The sequence below is a fragment of the Melospiza melodia genome, chromosome 22 (genome assembly GCF_035770615.1).
Source record: "Melospiza melodia melodia isolate bMelMel2 chromosome 22, bMelMel2.pri, whole genome shotgun sequence".
NCBI classification, from domain to species: domain Eukaryota; kingdom Metazoa; phylum Chordata; class Aves; order Passeriformes; family Passerellidae; genus Melospiza; species Melospiza melodia.
Window position 1 is genome coordinate 3,814,854 of NC_086215.1, and position 23,777 is coordinate 3,838,630.

The 23,777-nt window shown below is 47.8% G+C and overlaps 1 protein-coding gene across 3 annotated transcripts in view; it reads left to right on the plus strand.

Moving 5' to 3' along the window:
* Nucleotides 1-23,030, plus strand: part of LOC134428311 (discoidin domain-containing receptor 2-like) — a 65,549-nt gene extending 42,519 nt beyond the window's left edge. For 2 of the 3 annotated variants that reach the window (XM_063174966.1, XM_063174965.1), the window contains exons 7-17: nt 270-456; nt 4,139-4,385; nt 5,626-5,718; nt 6,176-6,333; nt 6,572-6,767; nt 9,127-9,371; nt 12,124-12,245; nt 12,592-12,789; nt 15,888-16,122; nt 19,322-19,471; nt 20,937-23,030. In XM_063174966.1, coding sequence (XP_063031036.1) covers nt 270-456; nt 4,139-4,385; nt 5,626-5,718; nt 6,176-6,333; nt 6,572-6,767; nt 9,127-9,371; nt 12,124-12,245; nt 12,592-12,789; nt 15,888-16,122; nt 19,322-19,471; nt 20,937-21,077 — 1,972 coding nt within the window. In that variant the 3' untranslated portion in view covers nt 21,078-23,030. Of the gene's footprint in view, nt 1-269; nt 457-4,138; nt 4,386-5,625; nt 5,719-6,175; nt 6,334-6,571; nt 6,768-9,126; nt 9,372-12,123; nt 12,246-12,591; nt 12,790-15,887; nt 16,123-19,321; nt 19,472-20,568; nt 20,607-20,936 lie in introns of all 3 variants that reach the window. The other variant, XM_063174967.1, reaches the window with a different exon arrangement.
* The last annotated feature ends 747 nt before the right edge of the window (nt 23,031-23,777 follow it).

The window sequence follows — 23,777 nt, forward strand, 5'->3', positions numbered from 1 at the left end:
CTGTTTTTGTTCTCTAAGGCTCTGCCTGTAGCTCAGCTTTGCTGTTGGTCCTTCACAGCAGTGCAAAAACTTCTGCCTTTTCCCAAGCTGGGAATGATACTAAAATCCCAGCCCAAACAACATCCAGGTGGTACTGCATGAGAGCAGTGAGGGAGTTCTTGCCCAGGATGGGTTAAGAGCAGGAAAATAGAAGTTTTGCTGGTACCAGTTGAAAGATGCACGTGGTTTCCCACTGGAGCTCTGGCTGACTGTTGGTTCTCCCTGGCCAGGCACCTGTATGGAGGGCTGGGCCAGCTCACAGATGGAGTTCTGGGGCTGGATGACTTCACCCAGAGCCACCAGTACCGCGTGTGGCCGGGCTATGACTACGTGGGCTGGAGGAACGAGAGCTTCAGCACGGGCGCCGTGCAGATGGAGTTCCAGTTTGACCGCCCAAGGAACTTCACCTCCATGAAGGTAACTCAGCCTGCTCCCTCTGCAGGGGACAGCCTGTGGGGCTGGGGGCTCCCAGCTTGCCCCCTTGGAGCATTGAGTGGGTTGGAAGGGACTTTGAAGCTTCACCCTGTTCCACAGGCAGCGACACTTTCCACTAGACCAGGTTGCTCCAAGCCCCATCCAATCTGGCCTTGAGAACTCTTCCCAAAACTCTTCCCAACTCTTCCCATCCAACCTGGCCTTGTGAACTCTTCCAAAGCAGAAGAGGACTTTGAAGCTCTGCCCTCTTCCACAGGCAGGGACACCTTTCCCTAGACCAGGTTGCTCCAAGCCCCATCCAACCTGGCCTTGAGAACTCCTCCCAAAGCAGAGTTGTCTCCCAAGAGAGCTCTTCCCAATTGGGAAGAGTTTTGAGTTCCACAAACTCTTCCCAATTCAAGTGCCTCCTGTATCCAGAATCTGAGCAGGAGATATCCCAAGTTTTCCAGAGTAGCAGGTGAGCACTTGCTTCTTCAGAGCTCAGGTTCTCCTCCCTGTAGGTTCTCCTCCCTCAGGTTCTCCTCCCTCAGGTTCTCCTCTCAAGTATTTGGCTTGAAGGAATAAAAAGCAGACACCTGAAGCAGTTTTTAGGCAGCTGAGATGGATTTAGGATGTAGGATTTACTGACCCTTGAGGTAAAGGAACGTGGCTGTGCTTCCATTTTGACCAAACATTTCTCTGGATGCCTCAGCCTGTGCTTGTGCTGTGGGAAATTATTTAAGGGCACAGGAAAAGCACGAGTTGAACTTTGAGTCTGTAGTAAACAGCAGGATCTTTTAAAAAGGATTGGTGGCTTTTCTTGTAGAGATTTCAAATGAAGGAGAACCCACCACATCCTTAAGTAAATTGTTTTGGTGGTTACTTACTCTGGTTTTATTTTGTCTATTTTTAGCTTGCAACCCTTGGCTGTTTGCCTGCTTTTGCTGGCAAAAAGAGAGCCCTGCCTTCTCAAGAACCTTCTGCTTCTAAACCATGATTAAACCACTCTTTTAATCTTTGCTTCAGTAAACTAAGCTGGCAGATTTCTCAATGCCTTCCTGGTGAGACCAAGGGTCATTTTTGGAGCAGTCACCCAATTCTTTCTTTCTTTGCTGATTACTCTTTTTGGTACAGAATTTGGATCTGGATGCAGGCTTTCCATCAAATTGCATAAAAGAATGGTACCAATTTCCTGCTTTTGGACGATTCCTCTTTGTTTGTGAATCTTGTGATGATATTAATCCTCCAAGCCAAGAGAGAGGGAGCCAGTGGTCATTAAGGCTTTGGGATCGTGCTAAAAATCAGTTCCAAGTTATTAGTGTCCAGGATAAAGGTCCAGTGTGGAAAGCATCACTTAGATTTTGTCCCTGAGTTCACTGCCCTGACATGAGTCAGTCCTTGAGATTATTTTAGGAAACTCCCTCCCTCCTATTTAGTTTATTTTATTGCTGGTGATTCTGCTGTCTCCCTCAGGCCATTGACAAAAGCAGCAAATAATTTTGGTTTAGGAATGCATTCCTCTTAGAAAAACAGAGAAGAATTTCTGCCTTAAATTTTGTAAGACTTACTAGTTGATAATGTTTAATCAAATTAATATAATACACAAGCCCACACTATGCTAACTGGGGACAGATGCCTTCCAAAAATCTGTCTCATAAACACAACCATCCTGATAAACCAAACATATCAGATCATAAGAAGAGCTATTTCATCTAGCATCTAATTAAAAAGCTGTTCTGATTAGCATAAATTAATCTTCATTATTTATTGAGTGTTGCTCCTTCAGCTTTGCATTTCTTTTGTACAGGCCAAGTGGTCTGTGGATAATTTTTGCATCTTCTTATCTGATAGCTTTATCCTAGTCCTCTGAGCTTTCCCAGTATCCAATAAACTATTAAAAATTAATGTCAGTAACATTGCAACTGCATTGCATAGGCTTGCAGGCTGTAAAATTGGACTTTAGTAGGAGATGTTTGCAATAGAAAATGTCTTTGTGTCAGTCCAGGATGGAGACAAATCCAACTCCTGTCCAAATAAGGCACAAATTGTATATTCCAGGCATCAGGCTTTCCTGCCTGCTTATGAATGACTGCTTCTCCTTATTGAATAACGTTGTCTCAGCTTCATCTGGTCTTAATTACATGCAAATACCCTCCTTTTGTCTTTTTGCTGCTCATCAGGCCTGTTGTCCTCATTAGTGCTTCACTGCAGGACCTTGCAGAGGCCAAGCAATTAATAGGGCTCAGGGCTGCAGGGGATTTGGGAACTGCTGCTGCCACAGTGACAAATACTCCACAGTCACCAGGAAATCATTCCTGGGGTCTCTGGGAGGGGCTGGGCCACTGTGGCTGTGGGAATGGAGCAGGCTGAGGGATGCTGAAGGCTTTGAGTCACCTTATTTCTGCTGGTTGTTGGTCAGTGGCCACAGAGCTGAGATATTGTGGTCCTGAGCTTAACAGAACTGCAGATTCTGAGATAACAGAGCTCAACCTGGTGCTGAGCCCCTAGGAGAATGGGATAGATGATGATTTCCCTAAAACTCAGACCCTTGGCTGTCTTCAAGGTGTGCAGCCAGAGCAGGGGTATGTCAGGGGGTTTGTCACACTGCTTGGGTTTGTCCTGGTTTGTGGCTTTTGGAAGGAATTAGCTTAGGCTGCAGCTGCTGAAAGTTTCTAAATGCAGAGAAATTTGGGACGCAATTCTCATCTAACAGCAGAGATCAATTGTGATGTCATAGCTCGAGCTGGTACCTCAAAAGAGGGACCAAAGACAAAGAAATCCCTGGGACCCCTCATGCCAGGAGGGACAGAAGAAGAATCCAAGAGCAGTATCAGGGTCTGGATTCTCCATGCTCTTCTCTGTTTCATCACCAAATGGCTGCTGTGCCATTGTTTCCACACTAGCCTCTCAGACTGGTTTCTGTGGGGGATGTGGTGGGTTCAGTAGTTCATTTTTTAACATTCTTGTTCCAGTTCACAGACCAGGATCTATGGGCTGTCCACCCCAGCTATTGATCTTTGAGTGATATTTAAGCTGTAGCTTTGTTATTCTAACTATTATTAATGATCAGATTGTTACATACAAGTTTTGCTACAATCCATCTTTACTTTTATTCATGATCAGATTATTAGCTCCAGGGCTCATTCAAATCCATCTTTGACTTGAAGAACAGAGCCATGTAGTTCAGATAAAGTTCAGCTTGTGGCCTAACAATTCCAGCTACTTATGTCAAGCAATTCAAATAATACCAAATTTTTAACACTAAGAGTTTAGGTGTGTTTTTTCTTTCCCTTGTTATGTTAAAGGTTCAAAGAAAATTGGTCTGCAAGGCTTTAGATTAGTATGATTAATCAACTTTGGGTAACCCTTGATTAAGGGGTGAAGGGTACCCAAAATTGATTAATTGTACTAATCTAAAGTTAACCATTCATTAATCAGTCGAGGGTTTGCTTGATTGATTTTTATATGGGCCTTTTGAAGAGCCTGCCAGGATCTGACCATTAATGTAGCTTTTGCAGGTAAAATTCAGAGCTGTTTCAGAGCAGAGTTCTCATTGCACACTGGAAGAAGTCACTCATTCTGCATTCATACAGGGATATAGTGGGAATGGAAAATTTTCCTGAGTGGAACACCCTGGGGGCTTGATTTAGGTGCCTCTCTGATGGATCCCTTTTCCTCTCCCCAGGTGCACTGCAACAACATGTTCTCCAAGGGGGTGAAGATCTTCCAGAGGGTGGAGTGTCTGTTCAAGCCCAGGCTGATCGCAGACTGGGAGCCCGAGCCCGTGGGGGTGGCCACGGTGCTGGATGACAAAAACCCCAGTGCCAGGTTTGTCACCGTGCCCCTGCAGCAGCGCGTGGGCAAGGCCATCCTGTGCCGCTTCTACTTCGCTGACACCTGGATGATGATGAGCGAGATTTCCTTCCAGTCAGGTGAGGCTCCCACAGCCAGGCACTCCTGGGGAGCACGGGGAGCAGAGGAGCTGCTGTGGCAGTGCAGGGTGTGTGGAGTTGGTGGGACAGTGGCTGCACAGGGGCAGGAGGAGGTTGTATCTCAGTCTCTGGTTGCTGTTGAAAATTGCTGCCCCAGATGTGCAGGGTGTCTCTGCTTCAGCCCACGCAGCTGAAGAACGAGTCTGGACTCTTCACTTTTCAGTCTTGAGGTCGTTTATTAATTCTTATCTATAAAATTTTCTTTCTGCCCAGTGAGATCTGCTCAGCAGGGCAGCCACAGGCACTCTGTGTTGTCCTTTTATACTACAAACTACATATAACATATTTACACTGAATTCCCAATACCCATCACCTGTGTTAGACAGAGCACTTCTACTCTAAACCAATTCCAAAGTGCCAACATCACTGCAGAAAATGGAGAACAATAAGAAGAAGGACTAGACACTCCCAGATTCCTCCATCTTGTCCCCAAAACCCCCATACCAAAAATCCTAAAATCTACATTTTCACCCTGTGATCATTTTGTTATTAGACCATTCAAACCTGTGTGACTTTCATGTCCTCATACAAAGCTGGTAACTTGCTCCAGGGGTCATAATCAAATCCCCAGGTGCTCTGGGCTGTGTGCCAGGGTCTCTGAGCCCCCCGACGAGGTTCTCAGCAACTCTGGACATCCAAAGGGATGTTCTGAGTTCTGACATCTCGGGGTCTGTAGCCATCTTGCCTCCTGAACCCCCCTTCTAAAACCCCAAAATCTACTTTTTCACCCTGTGATAAATCACTGTCACTATTCACTATCATTCTACTTAAACTGTCATGGCTTGTAATCCTTCATATAAAGGTTGGTAATTGTTTTTTTCAAGGGCTAAATCAAAAGCACAGGGGTCTTGGGCTCTGTGCCAAGACCTGACAGGGTCTCCAGTCCTCCAGGGCAGCCAGAGGAATTTTCTGGGTTCCCACAGTTGTACAACCACCAGGACTGACGGGGAAAGGTGTGGCTGTAGCTTTCTACTCCAAAGCCTTTAATCAGCTGTAGTGAGAGGACATTCCTGAGGGAGGAATTCCCTGGGTGCTGCTTGCTGATTACCTTGCAGACAGCAGCCCCTCCTGTTCCTGATGTGCTCCTGAACAGCAGCCCCATCCTGGGCTGGAATTGCAGGGAATGCTGGCAGGAGCAGAGAGGGTTTGTTGGGCTGACACTCTGCCCTTCCTTCCACAGACATGGAGAGTGTGAATCCCAGTTTTGTCACAGCAGCCACAAGCACCACGGAGCTCCTGGAAACAGAGCACAACGCTACTGAGGGCACCTGGGGTAAGGACTTTGCCCCTTGGCCATGCCAAGGGCTCAGGTGTTGGGGAATTTCACAGGAACATCCATTTCTGGAGGTCTGGGGATGGCCTGATCAGTGCCTGGTGCACAGGGCAGCATGTGTGACAGTCCCTGTGCCTCAGCTGGCCAGGGCTGCCCCAGAACATGGGCTGGGGACTTGTGTGGAGCCAGTGAAACTCTGAGCACTGTCTGCTCTAGGATGGATCCACTGCAGGAATGTTCTGCTCACAGCAGTCTTGGATTGCAGAAATTCTCTGCACAGTTCTTAGCTCTTTGAGCCTCCAAAATGAGAATTTCTGCTAAGAGCAAAATGTGAACGCAGCTGGTGTTAATGTTCAGGGAGCTGCCCAAGATCTTTTCTCTACCAGGCTGTAGGGAGTTACTGGCACAGAAAACCTCTGGTGCTTTAACCCCAGATTCTCTTTCTCTGTGATTACAGGAACCACATCTTCTGTAACCAGCACCTGGATAGGGGAGAAGGCAGATGACTCCAACACCTCCATCCTCGTGGGCTGCCTTGTGGCTATTATTCTGCTGCTTCTGATGATTATAATCATCATTCTTTGGAAGCAATATGTTCAGAAAAGGTTGGAAAAGGTAAGACAATGGGGCTATTTTGTAGACACAAGCTCAGAACTAATCATTAACCCTAATGAGCTCAGAACAATGTGAAAAGCACAGCTCCATGGAGTGGCTAAAGCTGCTGTCACAGCAGGGGAGGATGCCAGCCCTGTCCAAGATATTACTGGAAGTTGCTGTGGTTGCAGCCAAGGCATTACTTAACAGCTGAGCATTGCCTCAGTGTTTTGGTTTGGTTTTCCCCTCTCCTCTGCAGGCCCCACGCCGAATCCTGGAGGAGGATGCCACCGTTCGCCTCTCCTTCTACAGCTACACCATTGCCAACAACCAGACCCAGATCCACCAGTCCAACCCCACCTATGAACGTGCTTTCCCACTGGATTTGGAGTACCACCAGCCAGCTACACTGCTCCAGAAGCTTCCAGAGCTCTCCCAAAGTGCAGAGGATTCAGGTAACATCATCAGTCTCCAGAAGCTGTGTGTTTCTTCTTTTAATATTTCTGTCAGATTGTAAAATGTGCCACTTGTCAGTGTCCATTTGGCTCCTGTGCAATGCAATAACCCAGGGAGCTCAGGCAGGGTTGTGGAACACTGGCACTTCTTGGCATGGAGCTGTGACAGCTCGAGCAGCAGTCCCACTGGAGGGTCTGGCCTTTCATTGTTTTATTTGAAAACTGTTTATTTATTACCCAGGTCATCTTTGAGCAGCTGGTTTGGGCAGTCAGAGCAATCACACATTTGTGGAGATGCTGCCTATAGCACTCTTGGGAGAAGACCTTTAACCCCTTTTCCTGCAGCCAGGGCTCTGAAATTCCTGCAGAAACACCAGAAGGAAATAGAGCAGGGAATTGTCTGTGGTGTCCTGGCTTCCAGCCCTTGGGGAGCTTTTGGACCCCCACAGAAGGGAATGCTTCCAACAGTGTTTGGTACTCAGTGAATGGAAGGGCAGTGCTGCATTCCTCACACTGACAAGTTGCTAAGATCCAGCATTATTCTACCCAGGGAGGCTGATTGCATTGAGCCAGGGTGTGAATATGAAGCAGAACAAACGTTGTGTGTTGTATTGACCCTGCAGGGAGTTAATTCTAAAGCATTGCCCCATATTTGTGTGAATAATCTGTAAGAGGGAGGGCAGTTTGCTACCAGGGACATGGGAAATGGAAACCTCCATCAGTTCTTGTTGCAGGAGGGAACCTAGAGCAAGTTTGACATTGCAAACAACATCCCTGCACCAGGTAATGGGAACTGATTGTACTCAGGATAAATCAGAAACAGAAAAGCACTTCAGACTTGCCTCCCTGTCTGGGCAGGACCTGTAGCTCCCATGGCTGGCTACAACAGGCTGTGATGAGCAGGAATTTGCTGGCAGCTCACAGTATTGTTCTGGGTAAAAGAGAGCAGTGTGTCCCTGTTGGATTAAGGCCTTTTTTGACCTAGAGATGGGACCTAGAGAGGTGTTTTAAAAACTCTTACTTTATTTTTAGTTTTATGTGAAGGGAGAGACAATATAGAGGTTATAATTATAATTAGAAGTTAACTATTTCCTAATTACAATACATTATAAGTGAGTTTTTTGTTTATTAGCTTTTGCTATACTTTGTTGTGAATGCTTTAAAGCTAATAATGTAAAATAACTCTTGGTGGGTCTTAGTACAATGTATTTTTTAATGTTTTTTAAGTAACTAGTTTTATTTCTTTATTATATATTTCTTTATTATTTTTATTATATTTCTTTTATTTTTCTATATTATATTTGTTTACTATATTTCTTTTTTATTTCTTTATTATATGTTTCTTTATTATTTTTATTTCTTTATTATATTTCTTTTTCTGTATTATATTTCTTTATTATATTTCTTTTTTATTTATTTATTATATATTTCTTTATTATTTTTATTTCTTCATTGTATTTCTTTTCTTTTTCTTTATTATATTTCTTTTTCTATATTATATTTCTTTATTATATTTCTTTTTTTATTTTGTTATGTTATATATTTCTTTATTTATTATTTTATTATATTTATTTTATTTTTCTATATTATATTTCTTTATTATATTTTTTATTATATATTTATTTCTATATTCCGAAACTCGTTTCTAGTTCTATTTATCTTTTAATAATAACTGTTTTATTTTATGGTATTTTTAATTAGTATTCTTTTATTTCAAAGTTTGCATACAGATGCATAGTATGTGAGATACTATGCATACTATATATGTATATATATATGTGTGTATATATGTGTGTGTATATATATGTATATATATGTGTGCGTGTGTATATATGTGTGTGTAAATATATGTATATATATACTTATATATATGTATATATATGTGTGTGTATGTATATATATGTGTGTAAATATATGTGTGTGTATATATATGTATATGTGTGTGTGTATATATATGTATATATATGTGTGTGTATATATATGTGTGTGTGTGTATGTATATATATGTGTGTGTATATATGTGTGTGTATATATATGTGTATATGTGTGTGTATATATATGTGTATATATATATGTGTGTGTGTGTGTGTATATATGTATGTATATATATATATATATATATATATATGTATGTATGTATATATATATGTATATATATATATATATATATATATATCTATATATATATATCAGGCTTTGAGAATTCTCCACAAATTTATTTCCCACATGTCCTCCTGTGTAGGTGTCCCTCAGCACAAGGCAGCAAATTCTCCGAGCTGTGGGGCTGGGAGGAGTGGGAGCTGGGCCACACTGGTTCTGAGGGAGGGAATTGTGACTCTCCTGTCTCTGCTCCCCTCAGTGTGCAGCGGGGACTACGCTGAGCCCGACCTGACCAAGTCCACCCCTCACCAAGGCTTCCAGAACAACGTGCCCCACTATGCCGAGACCGACATCGTGCACCTGCAGGGCGTCACTGGCAACAACATGTACGCAGTGCCCGCCCTCACCGTGGACTCCCTGACCAAGAAGGACATCTCTGTGGGGGAGTTCCCCCGGCAGCAGCTGCGCCTCAAGGAGAAGCTGGGGGAAGGACAGTTTGGAGAGGTACAGCCACGCTGCTGCTGGTTCTCCTGCAGGGAGGAGGTGCCTGGCACAGAGGTGTTGCTCAGTGGGACTGAAGGTTCTGCAGTCCGGTGTTTAGTTAAAATTAAAATGTGTGTTTGCCTGTTGTTGTCTTATTGTAGGGGTTCTGTACTGTTGTCTCCTTATTGCAAAAGTTTCATACCTTCTTGGTGTTTCTCATGGACAGCTCCTCAGAGCACTGACTCTTCTTGACAAAGCAGCCAGCTGACTCCAGCTCCCTTCTCACCCAGCCACCCCACTCTTTTATAGCACTCTTCTCATTGGTTACACAGAGAACACTCTTCTCTGTTAAAGTCAGGCCTGTTCCTAATCTTTGGTAGTTGGCCCAGCTGCAACTCCTTAGGGGTGAGATTACTTTCTGCACTATCTTTATTTCCTTATATTCTATCCCCCTACACACAGCCACTCTGCTGCTCACCCTCCAGCAGGTAGGAGGTGCCTGGCACAGAGGAGTCTTCTGTGGGACCCAGGGTTTTGCATTCCAGTGTTTTAGTTAAAATTAAAATGTGTGTTTGCCCTTTTAGTTAAAATTACAATTGCCCTTGGGGAAAGCTGATATCCCCCAGGCCAAGCCACTGAGCAGCTGTGAGGCTCTGCTTGGTACCACTAGGGTCTTCATCAATAGAGGAACTTGCAAACTTTTTCTGTTTTCTATCTATATCTCTGTAAATTCCCACCTAGGGTTGGGAATTCACACTTTCACATCTTTTATGGACATCTGATGGTTGCCACCCACCTTTAGACATGTGGGTTTGGAAACTCTCCACAGTCCAGCTAACCCTGATCCTGGCTGCTAGAACAGCTCTCCCAATCACAGATGGAGGTTCTGGGGTGCTCTGCACACTGACCCAAGCAGAGACAGACATTTCCCAAGCACTGTGGCACCCTCATATTTTCTGGCATTGCTGCTTGTCAAGCCCAGTTTGTCAGCAGCCTCAGGCAGGATGATGCACACATCTGTCATCTGCCAAACTTTCCCGTGGCTCCTTGAGCTCCTTTCAAGCTGTTAACATTTTCACCTTGCTTTTTCTTCTCTCTCTGCTTCATTTTCACACCATCTGTAGCTCCATCCTGAGCAGGTCTTTCCCTCTCCTGCTCTCACTTTTCCACTGTCTTTTTTCTCCCCAGCTTTTGTTCACTCACATTCTAGATTCTGCTTCTCTGTTACATTTTGGCAAGCACAGCCCTTCTCTGCCTGCCTCCTGCTCTGTGATGTGCCCATCTTTGTGGTTCCTCCATTTTGACACCCCAGCTGCTTTCCTGTCCCCTTACTTCTTCCTGACTCACTGTTTTCTGGGGAGGTGCTGACATCTTCATCCTCCTCACCTGGCTGTCAGTGCAGCCTTTTCTGTTGTTGCCTGCTCGGTGCTCCAAAAGTGGGACAGAGAGGATTTTTCATTGGTTTGTTTCTGGTTTCTCCTTCCCACTCACGCTGTTCTTCTAATAACTGATAACTCCTCCTCTGTAGTGACTGGACATGGCTCTCCCATCTCCATTTTCCTTGAGGATGGATTCAGAGCCTTTTCCTTTCCATGTATCACAGTCTCTGCACCACATTTTCCTGTCTCTCCTTCTCCGTAGTCTTTCCCAAACTGGCCATCACTTGCTCTGCTCTGCTGCTCTGGCTCTGTGTGCTCTGTGGGCTCACTGCTTCTTTCAGTCTCCACTTTTCCTTCCTCTCAGTCTTTTGTTTTCCCTGCTCCCAAGGAAGCAGCAGCACCCCTCCCTGGTGACACATCACCTTGGAATTACCTGTGCTCAGTCCTGTGGCTCTGACCTGTCCCAGCTCTCATGGTTGTGCTTTCCCACAGCAGATTCATTCTCTGTGGGGCTGCAGCAGCATCTTTGTACCCTCATTCCTGTTCTGCAGGTTTGTCCCATTTTCTCTGCTGTCTCATTTTCCCCCTCACCATGCTTGTGACATCAGTTCTTGCTGCTCTCTTCATACAAAATTCATCATGCTCCCATTACATTCCCTCACTGCTGCAAGTCTCTGACTGACACATCCAGTCCTTTTTCCTATCCACACCCTCAGGTCTGTCTGCTTTCCCCACCCAGCTCTCCATTTGGATGCACATTCTGGTAACTTCTTAAGAAAGTGTCTTGTCACCCCTTCTTGTTCAACCCTGGCAGTGATATAATATTACTTAATTTATTGGAAGAAATTTGGAATTGTGTGTAGTCATTGGAGTATTTATCTATTTATCTCTGAGTATACCTACAGATGAAGTGCTCATATCAGGGACACATATGCACACACTTTTCTCCTTTTTTCCCCCTCTGGAATTTGAGGATTTTGGATAACTGGCTGTAGTTCTTGGATGCTCCTCAGTGAAGTCTGAGCAATGCCTTGAGCCAGGCCATGGTTTGATGCTTCTGGGGTTGTGTGAGGTGCTTTAGTGCAGAGCAGACACATCCAGGCTCAGGAGCCTTCCTGGACATCCCCAGTGGGTGCTGGGTGAGCTGGGCTGGCCCAGGCTGCTGCAGCAGTGCAGTAAATTCAGTGTGTGGGGACTCACCTGGTTTTGGTCCCTGTGTGCTCCTAGGCCATGGGCTGTGCTGTGTCAGGTTCTAGGGCCAGCCCTTGGGTCATTCCTGATCACAGCTGTGTCACCATCCCCTGCTTCATTCTGCCAGCAGTGACCTGGCTGTGATGTTGTTTTCCTCTGCATTTCTGCCTGTGTGTGCTCTTACAGCTGCCTCTGCCCTGCAGGTGCACCTCTGTGAAGCTGATGGCCTGCTGGAATTCCTGGGAGTCTCATCCTCAGAATTCACTCACCAGCCTGTTCTTGTGGCAGTGAAAATGCTGAGATCAGATGTCAACAAAACAGCCAGGTGAGTGCAGCTGCAGTGCCAACAGCTGGGGAGAAAACAAACAAACAAACAAACAGCCCCCAAGCACAGGGCAGCCCTGGGGACTGCTGTGGCTCTGGGGTGTGTATTCTGTGTGTTCCTGGAAGGAGCAGGACACAGAAGGGAGTGGGGGTAAGGGAAGCTGCAATGTCAGCCTGAAATGCTGCATTAATTCTGTTTGCTGGGGGAGCTCAGAACCAGTTTCACACTTGTGCATGCAAAGTGTAAATTCCTCTGAACTCAGAGCACAGCCCTTGTGCTGTCCTCAGACAAAGGAACAGCTCCAGGTGTTTTTGAGGTGATTCAGAGGTGTTTTCTGTTTCACAAGGAATGATTTCCTGAAGGAGATCAAGATCATGTCCAGGCTGAAGAACCCCAACATCATCCGGCTGCTGGGCGTGTGCGTGCGGGAGGACCCGCTGTGCATGATCACAGAGTACATGGAGAACGGGGACCTCAACCAGTTCCTGTCCCACAGGGAGATCTACAGCAAGTTTGCCATTTCCAACAACATCCCCTGTGTCACGTAAGGGAAGCTGCTTGGCTAGTTGGATGAATCAGTTTTATCTGCTGTGCCTTGCCAGAGGGACCCTCCTGCAGCCTGGCCCTTGCCATGGTGTGGGGTTGTTCCTGAGGCCTCTGGAGGTCTGTGTTCCCCTGAAGTGCCCCTGACAGAGCTGTTCTGGTCACAGACACCATCTTAGATGTATTTATTGAGGTGACCATTTCTGTGTTAGTGGATATTTCATTGATATGAAAATCAGTTGCATTACAATAAGAATTTTAGGATGAAAATCAAGAATTTTTCTTAGGCTTTGAAGAAGGTTCATATATTTTCTGGTGTCCAAAAAATATTGCATGAAAAGAGCTGAGTGTGGAGCTTCAGTAAGGAGAAGATTTTACCAGCCAACAGAAGGAGAATATTTGGCAAAGAAAACCACTTTTTGTCAGCAGTGGCACTTGTCTCCCTCCTCAATGGAAGGATTAAACCTGCCATAAAAGCATCTCTGCTGTTGCAGAAGTGCTTTCCCCAGAGGAGAGTCATGCAGACTGATATATTCTGCTTGATGAGGAGCCCTGCACTGAGCAGGAGCTGCAGCATTGCTGAGCCTTGGTGTGCTCCTCCCCAAAGGAGGTTCAGGCACAAGGCAGGCAGAGCCAGCTCTCATGGGCTGGGTTTTACCCTGGCCAGACAGCACCAGCCTTGCTGCCAGGACCTGTCAGTGGTCCTGTCAGGAGTGTTAACCTGGTGTCCTGCAGGCAGGACATGCAGGAGCTGTAGGAGGAGAGAGGATTTGTGTCTGAGAAGAAATAGATTCCAGCTCTCTCCAGTTTCCTGCCCCTTCTGCCCATCTGAAACCTCATTCACCTTTACACTTGTGGCTTTTTTTCCTGGTCAAAGCCTCAAAATGTTCTTTATCTCCTCTGTGCTTCTCATTTAACTTCAGCACTGTCACATTGCTCTTCCCTGCTTTCCATTACCTGGCTCTACCTCGAGTTTTTCATTATCTCCCACTGATCCTTCAGCCTCTCCTTTTGTCCCTGCCAGTGTCACAGAGGCAGCTCTGAAGGGGTTGTGTCCTGGCAGTGACAGTACTGCCCCTGCCCCTTTCTCAGCTTGGCTCTGCTGGTGCCTGGGGGCATCTGATGGATGTGACAAGGTGCAGCCACCCCAGCCAGCTGCAGAGCCAGGGTTTGGTGCATCAGAGGTGGGAGCAGCCCTGTCATGCACAGGGATCACACATTCTCTAGTCCTCATGGCTCTCTGGTGTTTGAAATGCATCTCCCTGCTGTCCCTGGCTGTCAGGTCACAGAGTCATTTAGGCTGGAAAGATCATTGATGTTCTAAGATCATGAGATACACTCTAAGATCATTGATGTTCTAAGATCATGAGATACACTCTAAGATCATTGATGTTCTAAGATCATGAGATACACTCTAAGATCATTGATGTTCTCCCAGCACTGCCAAGGCCACCATGTCCCAAAAGTGCCACATCTACATGGCTTCTAAATGGTGAATGGTGAGTCCAGCACTGCCTGGGCAGCCTGTGCTAAGACCTGACAACATTTGGGTGAAGAAATTTTCCCCAATGTCCAACCCAAACCTCCTCTGGCCCAGCCTAAGCCATTCCCTCTGCTCCTGTCCCTGTTCCCTGGAGCACAGCCTGACCCCCCCGGCTGTCCCCTCCTGTCAGGAGCTGTGCAGAGCCACAAGGGCCCCCTGAGCCTCCTTTGCTCCAGGCTGAGCCCCCCCCCAGGTTCTTCTCCATCAGCTTTGCTGCTCTTGCAAAGGCAGCTCTGCCCCTCTGCCACCATGACACTGCTGAGGGGTTTGTCCCATCCAGCCCCATCCCCTCCTGGCTCTCTGCTCATGGAGCTGCTCATGGAGCTTTGGGAACTGCAGGAGCCAGGAGGAAGCTGCTGATGGGACCCTGCCAGGGCTCAGGTGGGACAGGGAGGATGGGGAGAGCAGCCCCAGGGAGGGAGGGAACCACAGAAAGGGGAGGGAAAACCTGAGGCCTTGGAGGCTGTGCCATTGCTGTGGCACAGGGCAGCAACCAGGTTATCAGGGGAGTGGGAGAGTTACTGCTTGCAGCCTATAAAATGTAGGAAAAATGACTTTTAATACAGACAGATAGTGACAGGGTAGGGAGAATGAGTTTACACTGCCAGAGGACAGGGTTAGATTAGATTTTAGGAGGAAAGTCTTTGCTCAGAGGATGGTGAGGCCCTGGCACAGGGTGCCCAGAGAAGCTGTGGCTGTCCCAACCCTGGAAGTGTCCAAAGCCAGGCTGGGAAGGTCTTGGAGTAACCTGGGATAGTGGAAGGTGTCCCTGTCCATGGGAGGGGGTGGAACAGAATGATCTTTAAAGTCCCTTCCAACTCAAACCATTCCATGATTCTGTGACAGTCTCCTTCTTCTTTGTGTTCTGGTAGGAAAGATCTCTTTTTCTGACCTTTACTGAAAAAACACAAACTGTGAGCAGTTTATCAGGTGTGTTCTTGGTTGTGTGAAGCATTTGAGCATCAGCAGTGGGAAACAGGCTCAGCAGCACAGAGCAATAGTGTGGGAAGAATGGTCCAAACTCTGTCTGTGTGTCCTGCAGCTTTATTAATCCTATCTTCATTTAGCTAATGGAGGAATTAAAATTAAATTAGAAGAAAAATGCATCTGTTTCTATTTTCAGTAATGTTTAGCATATTTAAAACCAAGTCAACTCTCTTTAATGTGAAGTGACACACTTATGTTAATATAAGCATTCAAGAGTGGTGTTGTTTGAAATACCAGGCTAAGTGGTTTTTAAGATATGAGATTCTGAGCTCAATTTTTCATGTCTCTCTGCAAAAAATTGGTGCTTTGATGCACAAACTCTTTGAAAATCTTGAGATTAATGTTTGATATTGAAAAAAAACCCAAAATCTAAAGGATGTCAGGTTGTGAAGGCCTGAATTTCAGGGAGAGCCTGTCTGCTCCTGCTTACTCAGGGATGAGACAGTTTGGTTCCACTGTTATGGCAGAAAAATAAAACAACAGGTCGCCAACACATCAACTACAGTGAAATCCTGAGTGTGGGGGGGAACTGCAGTGATTTTCCTTGGTTGTGTTTCCCTTTGCTGCAGCCACTCCAACCTGCTGTACATGGCCACCCAGATTGCCTCGGGCATGAAGTACCTGGCATCGCTGAACTTCGTGCACAGGGACCTGGCCACCCGCAACTGCCTGGTGGGCAACAGCCACACCATCAAGATTGCAGACTTTGGCATGAGCAGGAACCTCTACAGTGGGGATTACTACAGGATCCAGGGCAGGGCTGTGCTGCCCATCCGTTGGATGGCCTGGGAGAGCATCCTGCTGGTAGGCACTGCACAGAGCTTCTTTGCCTTTCCCCTTTTTTCCCCTCCTTTTTTCCCCTTTCCCCCCCGCCTTTTTCCCCATTTCCCCCCCATTTTCCCCCCTTTTCTCCTCTTTTTCCCCCTTTTCCCCCCTTTTCCCCCTTTTATCCCCCTTATTCCTCCTCTTTCCCTCTTTTTCCCCTCTTTTTCCCCTCTTTTTCCCCTCTTTCCCCCCCTTTCCCCCCTTTTCCCCCCTTTCCCCCCCTTTTCCCCCTTTTTTCCCCATTATTCCTCCTTTATTCCTCCTCTTTCTCTCTTTTTCCCCTCTTTCCCCCCTCTTCCCCCCCTTTTCTCCCTTTTCCCCCCTTTTCCCCCCTTCCCCCCCCATTTTCCCCCTTTTCTCCTCTTTTTTCCCCCTTTTTCTCCCTTTTTTCCCCCTTATTCCTCCTTTTTTCCTCCTCTTTTTCCCCTCTTCCCCCCCCTTTCCCTCCTCTTCCCCCCTTTTCTCCCTTTTCTCCCTTTTCCCCCCCTTTTTCCCCCTTTTCCCCTTTTTTCCCCCTTTTCCCCCCTTCCCCCCTCTTCCACTCCTTCCCCCCCTTTCCCTTTCCCTTTCCCTTTCCCTTTCCCTTTCCCTTTCCCTTTCCCTTTCCCTTTCCCTTTCCCTTTCCCTTTCCCTTCCCTGACACAGCCATGCCAGGCAATCACCAATATCTGGCAATATCAGTATCTGTGCTGCACATTGTGAGAAATCCATGGGGTTGTGTTGGACATAACTCAGATCCTGGGAAAGGAGCCTGCCCTTGGCAATACAGAATGTCATGGAATGGTTTGTGCTGGAAGGACTTTAAATCCCACCCAGTGCCACCCCTGCCATGGCAGGGACACCTCCCACTGTCCCAGGCTGCTCCCAGCCCTGCCCAGCCTGGCCTTGGGCACTGCCAGGGATCCAGGGGCAGCCACAGCTGCTCTGGGCACCTGTGCCAGGGCCTGTCCACCCTCACAGGGAACAATTCCCAATTCCCAATGTCCCATCCAGCCCTGCCCTCTGGCAGTGGGAGCCATTCCCTGTGTCCTGGCACTCCAGACCCCTGTAAATTCTCTCCATGATTCTTGTCAGGCCACCCTGAGGTCCCCCCAAAGCTTCTCCTCTCCAGGTGCACAATCCCAGCTGTCCCAGCCTCTCCTCCCAGCAGAGCTGCTCCATCCCCTGATCCCCCTGGAGCCTCCTCTGGGTCTCTGCAGCAGCTCCAGCTCCTCCCTGTGCTGGGCCAGGGCTGGGGCAGCTCTGCAGGTGGGGTCTCACCTGGGCACAGGCACAGGGGCACAATCCCCCTGCCCTGCTGCCCACGCTGGGCTCAGCCCAGGGCTCAGGGGGGCTCAGGGCTGGGGCAGCTCCAGCTCTCACCCCCAGCACCCCCAGCTCCCTCTCAGGGCTGCTCCAGCTGCTCAGCCCAGCCTGGGTTGGTCCCAGAGGTTCTCCTGACCCAGGGGCAGCTCCAGCACTGCTGGAACCTCCTGAGGCTCCTGTGGGCCACTGCCTTGTCCAGCTCCCTCTGGATGGCATCACACCCCTCAGGCCTCATCTGGGCATGAGTGCTTGGCATTCCTGCTGGAATCTTGAGGAAGTTGCCTTGCTCTGCTTATCCCCTCAGCTGGGAAGCTGAGAGGGGCAAGGACAAAACGTCCTGGGTTTCAAGTGTCTGGTTTGAGGATATGGGGTTTTTTTTTTGGTTTTTTTGTTTTTTTTTCACATCTAAGGGTCCTGCTGTCTCCCCTCAGGAGATTGTTCCACAGCTCAGACACATCCAGTCTGGAGAATATTAAACTTTTTTCCTTGTAGTAGTTGGTGAGTTACTTTCTTACAACAACTACCCAGAAAAATTGTAATTACCTCTGCTCTACAGGCTGCCAGGCCCAAGCTCTCTGAAATCCACCCTCTTTTCCTGCATCTAAAGCATAAATCACTGCCATCCTCCCCGTGTGAACATCCTCCAAACTCAGCAGACTGCAGGGGCTGCCAGATAAGCCAGGCTGAAGTGGGGCTGGGATGTTTTCTGCCCAAACAGGCCCTCCAGCCCCTCAAGTGTTTTGTGTTATTTTCTGAGCAATCTTCTTTTTACTTCTCCAGAAACACATTGTTCCAAATACAGCCAGTTTGGGCACATTTTTTGAAGACAGAAAACAGGGACAGCAGGAATATTGTCACTGGCTTCTTACATGTGCAAAAATTAAAATTATCTTGGGCCTTTCTCTAAGAGTCTGGAGTCTGCTCTGGCTCTGCTTTCACCCTGAGGGCTTTGCTTCCCTTTCAAAGGCTTTTCTGTGAGCTCTGCTGTTTTGGGTGGAGGTAGCAGTGACTATCCCCCTCCCTCAGTTATTTTATCCTGCTGCAAACAGATTATCTCAGGAGGGGACAGGAGTCCATGTCCTTCTCTGGGACTGCTCCCTGTTGCAGAGCTTTGCCCCTGTGAAAGCTGCACCTGCTTGGGGCTTGTGGGGCCCCCAGGTGCTGCTGCTGCCCTACAAACAGCCCTGTTATCCCTGTGGTGTGGCTGGGGCAGCTCAGCTGCTGTGCTGGCTCTGCTTGGAGCATCCCCCCAGGTGTTGGGCTGCAGAGAGTGCAGGCTGGGAGGGTTTTATAAAATGGGTTTTGCTGGGCTGAGCAGATCCTCTCTGGCCAGCAGGAGCAGGGAGGTCATCCTGCTCCTGTACTCAGTGCTGGTGGGGCCAAACCCTGAGTGCTGTGTCCAGCTCTGGGCCCTCAGCGTGGGAAGGACGTTGAGATGCTCAAACACAAGGCTGGTGAGGGGCTGGGAACACAAGCCCTGTGAGGAACATTTGAAGGAGTGGGGCTGTTTAGCCTGGAGAAGAGGAGGTTTAGAGGTGATTTTATTGCTCTCTACACCTTCCTGCAGGGGTGTTGGAGCCAGGTGGGTTTGGTCTCTTCCACAGGGCAGCACTGACAGAACCAGAGGACACAGTCTCCAGCTATGTCAGTGAAGGTACAGGTTGGATATTAGGAAGAAATTTTTCACTGGAAGAATAATAAAGCACTGGAATGCTCTTCCCAGAGAGGTGCTAGAATCACCAAATCACCATCCCTGCATGTGTTTAAAAAAAGCCTGGACATGGCACTTGGTGCTATAGTCTAGTTGAGGTGTTAGGGCACAGGCTGGACTTGATGATCTTCTAACCTCCTTTTTCTGTGATTCTGTCCCCAGGGCAAGTTCACCACAGCCAGTGACGTGTGGGCCTTCGGGGTGACCCTGTGGGAGATGTTTGTGCTGTGCAAGGAGCAGCCCTACAGCCTGCTGACAGACGAGCAGGTCATCGAGAACACGGGCGAGTTCTTCCGCAGCCAGGGCAGGCAGGTGAGCAGCAAACAGCACAAACAAACAGCACAAACAGCCCTTCCTTCCTTCCTTCCTTCCTTCCTTCCTTCCTTCCTTCCTTCCTTCCTTCCTTCCTTCCTTCCTTCCTTCCTTCCTTCCTTCCTTCCTTCCTTCCTTCCTTCCTTCCTTCCTTCCTTCCTTCCTTCCTTCCTTCCTTCCTTCCTTCCTTCCTTCCTTCCTTCCTTCCTTTCCTTCCTTTCCTTCCTTTCCTTCCTTTCCTTCCTTTCCTTCCTTTCCTTCCTTTCCTTCCTTCCTTCCCTCCCTCAGCCTCTCCCTTCCTGCTGGATGTTCCTCCCTGCTGCCCTCACCTCAGCTGCAGCAGTCTCTGCTTCTTCTCACCTGTGCCCTGTGTTTTGTTCAGCTTCTCACCTGTGTTCCACTCAGTTTCTCACCTGTGTCCTACTCAGCTTCTCACTTATCTTCCCTCTCCTCTCTCCCTTTTCTGGGCTCACTGCACCAGTTTTCCTCTCTTCCCACTGGAAGAATCCCTTGTCCTTGTCCTGTATATTTCCTGTTCTAAACCACCTCACCCTGCCCTGCCTTCAGCTTTTCCAGGCTCTCCCACACAGTCCTGTTGCTCCTTTCCTCTGCCAGCACTGTCCCACCAGCATTGCCTCTGCAAGATGAGGGAGCAGGAGGGATTTGTGGTGGGGAGGAGCAGTTGGTGGTTCCCAGGGATTGGATTCTCCTTGAAGTATCTCCAAGAAGCCAAGAAGCCTTTGGCCATCTCCAGCTGCTGAAGGGCTTTTGTGTCATTTTGTCCCCACTGCTGCTGCCCTCAGTACTGGCACCAGTGATAGTGCACGACAATCCATTTCCTCAGTACCCAAAGCTGTGGAGAACAGTTCTCCCCAAAATTCACCTTCAGCACCAGAGAATTAAGGGAAATAAAGGGAATCAAGCAGAGAATTAAAGGCAAAAAATATGGGGTTTACTCACCATCTCCTAAATACTAATGATTAGCCAAGAGCCTACAAGAAGTGAGTCTAAAAAATGAGGGGGAGAAATAAAATGGTTCTGCCAAGCTGTGCTGTAGATAAGCTCTAAAAGGTGTTTTTTCTGTCTCTGCTACCAAGCTGTCACGATGCTTAGAAAGCCTCATGGGCTGGCTACGGTGAGTTGCAAGTGCTTGGATTTTATTGTGGTAAATTTGGTTTTGGTTTGTGTTTTGCTGTCTCTTGGAGGACAAATGCCTCAGAAGCATTCATGTTTCCTGGGGGACAAAGGCCTGTTTTGTGAGCAGCTCATCAGACAAGTTGGCAAAGTGTCCGTGGTGCTGTTTGAGAGGCTCTGTCCAGACTCCAGCCTGGAGCTGGAGGGATTCCAAACTCTGCATGGTGGCTGTGTCTTGTAAGCCTGGAATGAAACTGTCCTTTGGTGTTACTTGATAAAGGTTCAGTTCTTTTGTGAGAACCCCCTGAAACACTGTGACTCTTCCTTTCAGATCTATCTGTCCCAGACTCCTCTGTGCCCTAACCCTGTGTTCGACCTGATGCTGAAATGCTGGAGCAGGGACATCAAAGATCGTCCCACTTTTGACATGATCCACCAGTTCCTGCTAGAGCAAATGGAATCAAACATTTGACTCCAGGAAGAGGCAAGCTCAGCACAGAGTGACTTTGGGGTCTCTTTGCCTGTCCCTGTCAGTCAGGCTCCCCTCCCTGGCTGCTGCAGTTGGGACGTCCATGGCAGCTGCTCATTCTCTTGGCCATGGTCTGACACACAGGACCAGAGGATCTCATTTGGTTTGAAAAATCATCTCCTCTTCTGAATCATTTCCTGGGAATACTGTGAGAGGGGTTTTATTGGATACCCACAGAGCTTTGGGCAGAAGGAATGAGTAGAACTTGGAGGGACTTGGAGCTCTCTCCTGGCTGGAAGAGAAGGTGAGAGTGCTGCCACTCGAGAACAGGCTTCTGGAAGGAAAGGCTGCAGCCTTCCAGAGCTCTTCCATGGAATCTGATGGAAGTCTTGTGCACATGAGCAAGTGTTTCTGTGTGCTCTTGCTACAGACAATGGTGAGAGGCCAGAAACATCTGGAGCTGGGAAATGGTTTAATGGACTTGGGAACTGACGGAGCATTGAGGATCCCTTTGGGAGTGACACTCCAGGGTCCACAGAAGATGCTGAAACAAGAGTCCAAGATGATGTTCTGTTTTCCTGTGGTTGTTAAGCACTGCTTTGGTTATATATGTGCGTTTTCCCCACACTGGATTTTTTGTTTTGTTTTGTTTTCTAGAAAAAATGATTTTAAAATGAATGTTAAAGGTTATTGGGAGGTCACTGTGTTAGAAGGTCTTCCTCTGACCTACAAATTAAGGTTAGGGTAGGGAGTTTGTATTGAGAAGTAGCTGATACTGTACTACTGTCACTATGTAGAGTTATTAACCTAATGAACTTGTAGCCACAATGGACTGATGTGCAATTAATCCTGTATAATTACCCATCAATATGAGATCTCTAGATCAATGCTGTTACATGTGAGAGGGAACTGAGATGGGCTGGGGGTGGATGGCTGAGAGCAGAGCCCTCTCTGTCCCTTGTCACAGCTCCCAGGAGGGCCAGGAGGAGCCCCCAGCTCCCACCTGTGTGTGCTGGAGCCAGGTGTGCAGCAGGTGGGGCCATGGCCAGGCTGTCACTGCCCTGTCACCTCCCCTGTCCTTTTCCTCAGTCACTCATTGAACTTGGGGTTGCTTTTTGTGTGTCCTGTCACAAACAGCTCATTCTGGGCTCTGAAACCCATTTGGAGTGAGTTAGAGAGTTTAGTGTGTTTCTACAATAAATCCACTGTGGATTTACCAGGTGCCTGGGGGATACTCTGCTATTCCCTCTCTAATCATTTAGCAAGAAACTTAGGACCAAACCAAATATTTCATAAGCTGGGAGAAGATGAAAGCTCAGCACTTGCCTTTTTTTTTTTTTTTTTTTTTAAGTAGAATCCAGCATAAAATGTATTTCCAGTAAAGATTCTAAAGATAATTTTCATCATAGCCACAAGCATGGATGACAGGCTGGCTGTGCTGTGAGAGGGGAATGTCTGAGTGGTTACAACACAGGGATGGTTGTGCTAAAAGAAAAACCCTGATGGGCAGATGGGCTTCTGAATGGGGAGATGCCAGGCTGGAGCATGGCATGGCTGTGCTGCCCCTTGGCAAGGCTCCAGCCCAGGGTGGATGTGCCCCCACCCAGCTGAGGAGCCAGAGGGCCCAAGAGCTCTCATCTCCCTGCAGGGATTCCTGCAAGCTCACCCCTAATTAGGTTTTCTTTGTATTAGGTTTTCTTGGGGTGAGCTGCCCTTCCCTGCTGGGTGCTGCACTCTGCCAAAACACCGAGATATCCAAGGGATTTCTGGAGCATTTCCTGCCCCAGGAATGTCCCCAGTGCCACCCAGCTGGGTGTGTGTGGTCTCCTGTGCTCCCAAGGCAGGGACAGTCCCTGCATGGGCTCTGTGACATCTGGACATGCTGTTCCTCCATTGACATGGTGACATACAAAGTTTGTCTCATATCAATAAATTCTAATGATAACCTTGACAAAAGTGAATTTCCACTTCTTTTTTTGTACCCAGGTGTTTGCCCTGAGAGCTGACACTGTGGTTGGGTTGTTCAGCAGCTCCTTGGGGAGGATGTGACCCCTGGGGTTGGAGGGAGCAGCCACAGACCATTAAATGAAGAGTTTGGAAGGGAATTTCTGGAAATGCTGGAAAGGTGCTGGCCCAAATCCCCTTGTGCTGGTGGGACCTGCATTTCAATAAACAGCTTCTTCATCCCAGTGTTAAAATCTGATGCTTTAGGCTGAGAGGAGCCTTTAAAGGTCCCTCACCAACCTGAGCACTTAAAGCTGAGCTGATTTCAAAGTTCCCTTGGGGTGCTCTGGGCTTTAAAAATTTCCAGTGTTGGAAATGCCATCCCTGACCCTGTCCCAGAGCTGTTCTGTGCCCAGGAAGAACTTTTTCCTTGTCCCTGGTGGGCCCTTCCCTTGCATCCTGTGCCTTTGAAAGCCTCTTGGTCTGTCACTGTGCCCCTGGCAGAGCCACCCACCCTGCAGCCCTGCTCAGAGCTCGGATATTTGGGCAAAGTCAAATACATTTTAGGCTGAAAATACCAGATCTCTCAGTTTAGGCACCAAGGGCAGGAGCCAAAGCAGCATTTTGATCTTCTCAGACCTAAGTTTGAGGGAAATTAGGCACCTTAACAGGTAAGAACAGCCCTCAAATATTCAACAGGTGACCCAGAGATTCTGTGGAAGTGTCCCCAGGGCCAGGTTGGACGGGGCTTGGAGCAAT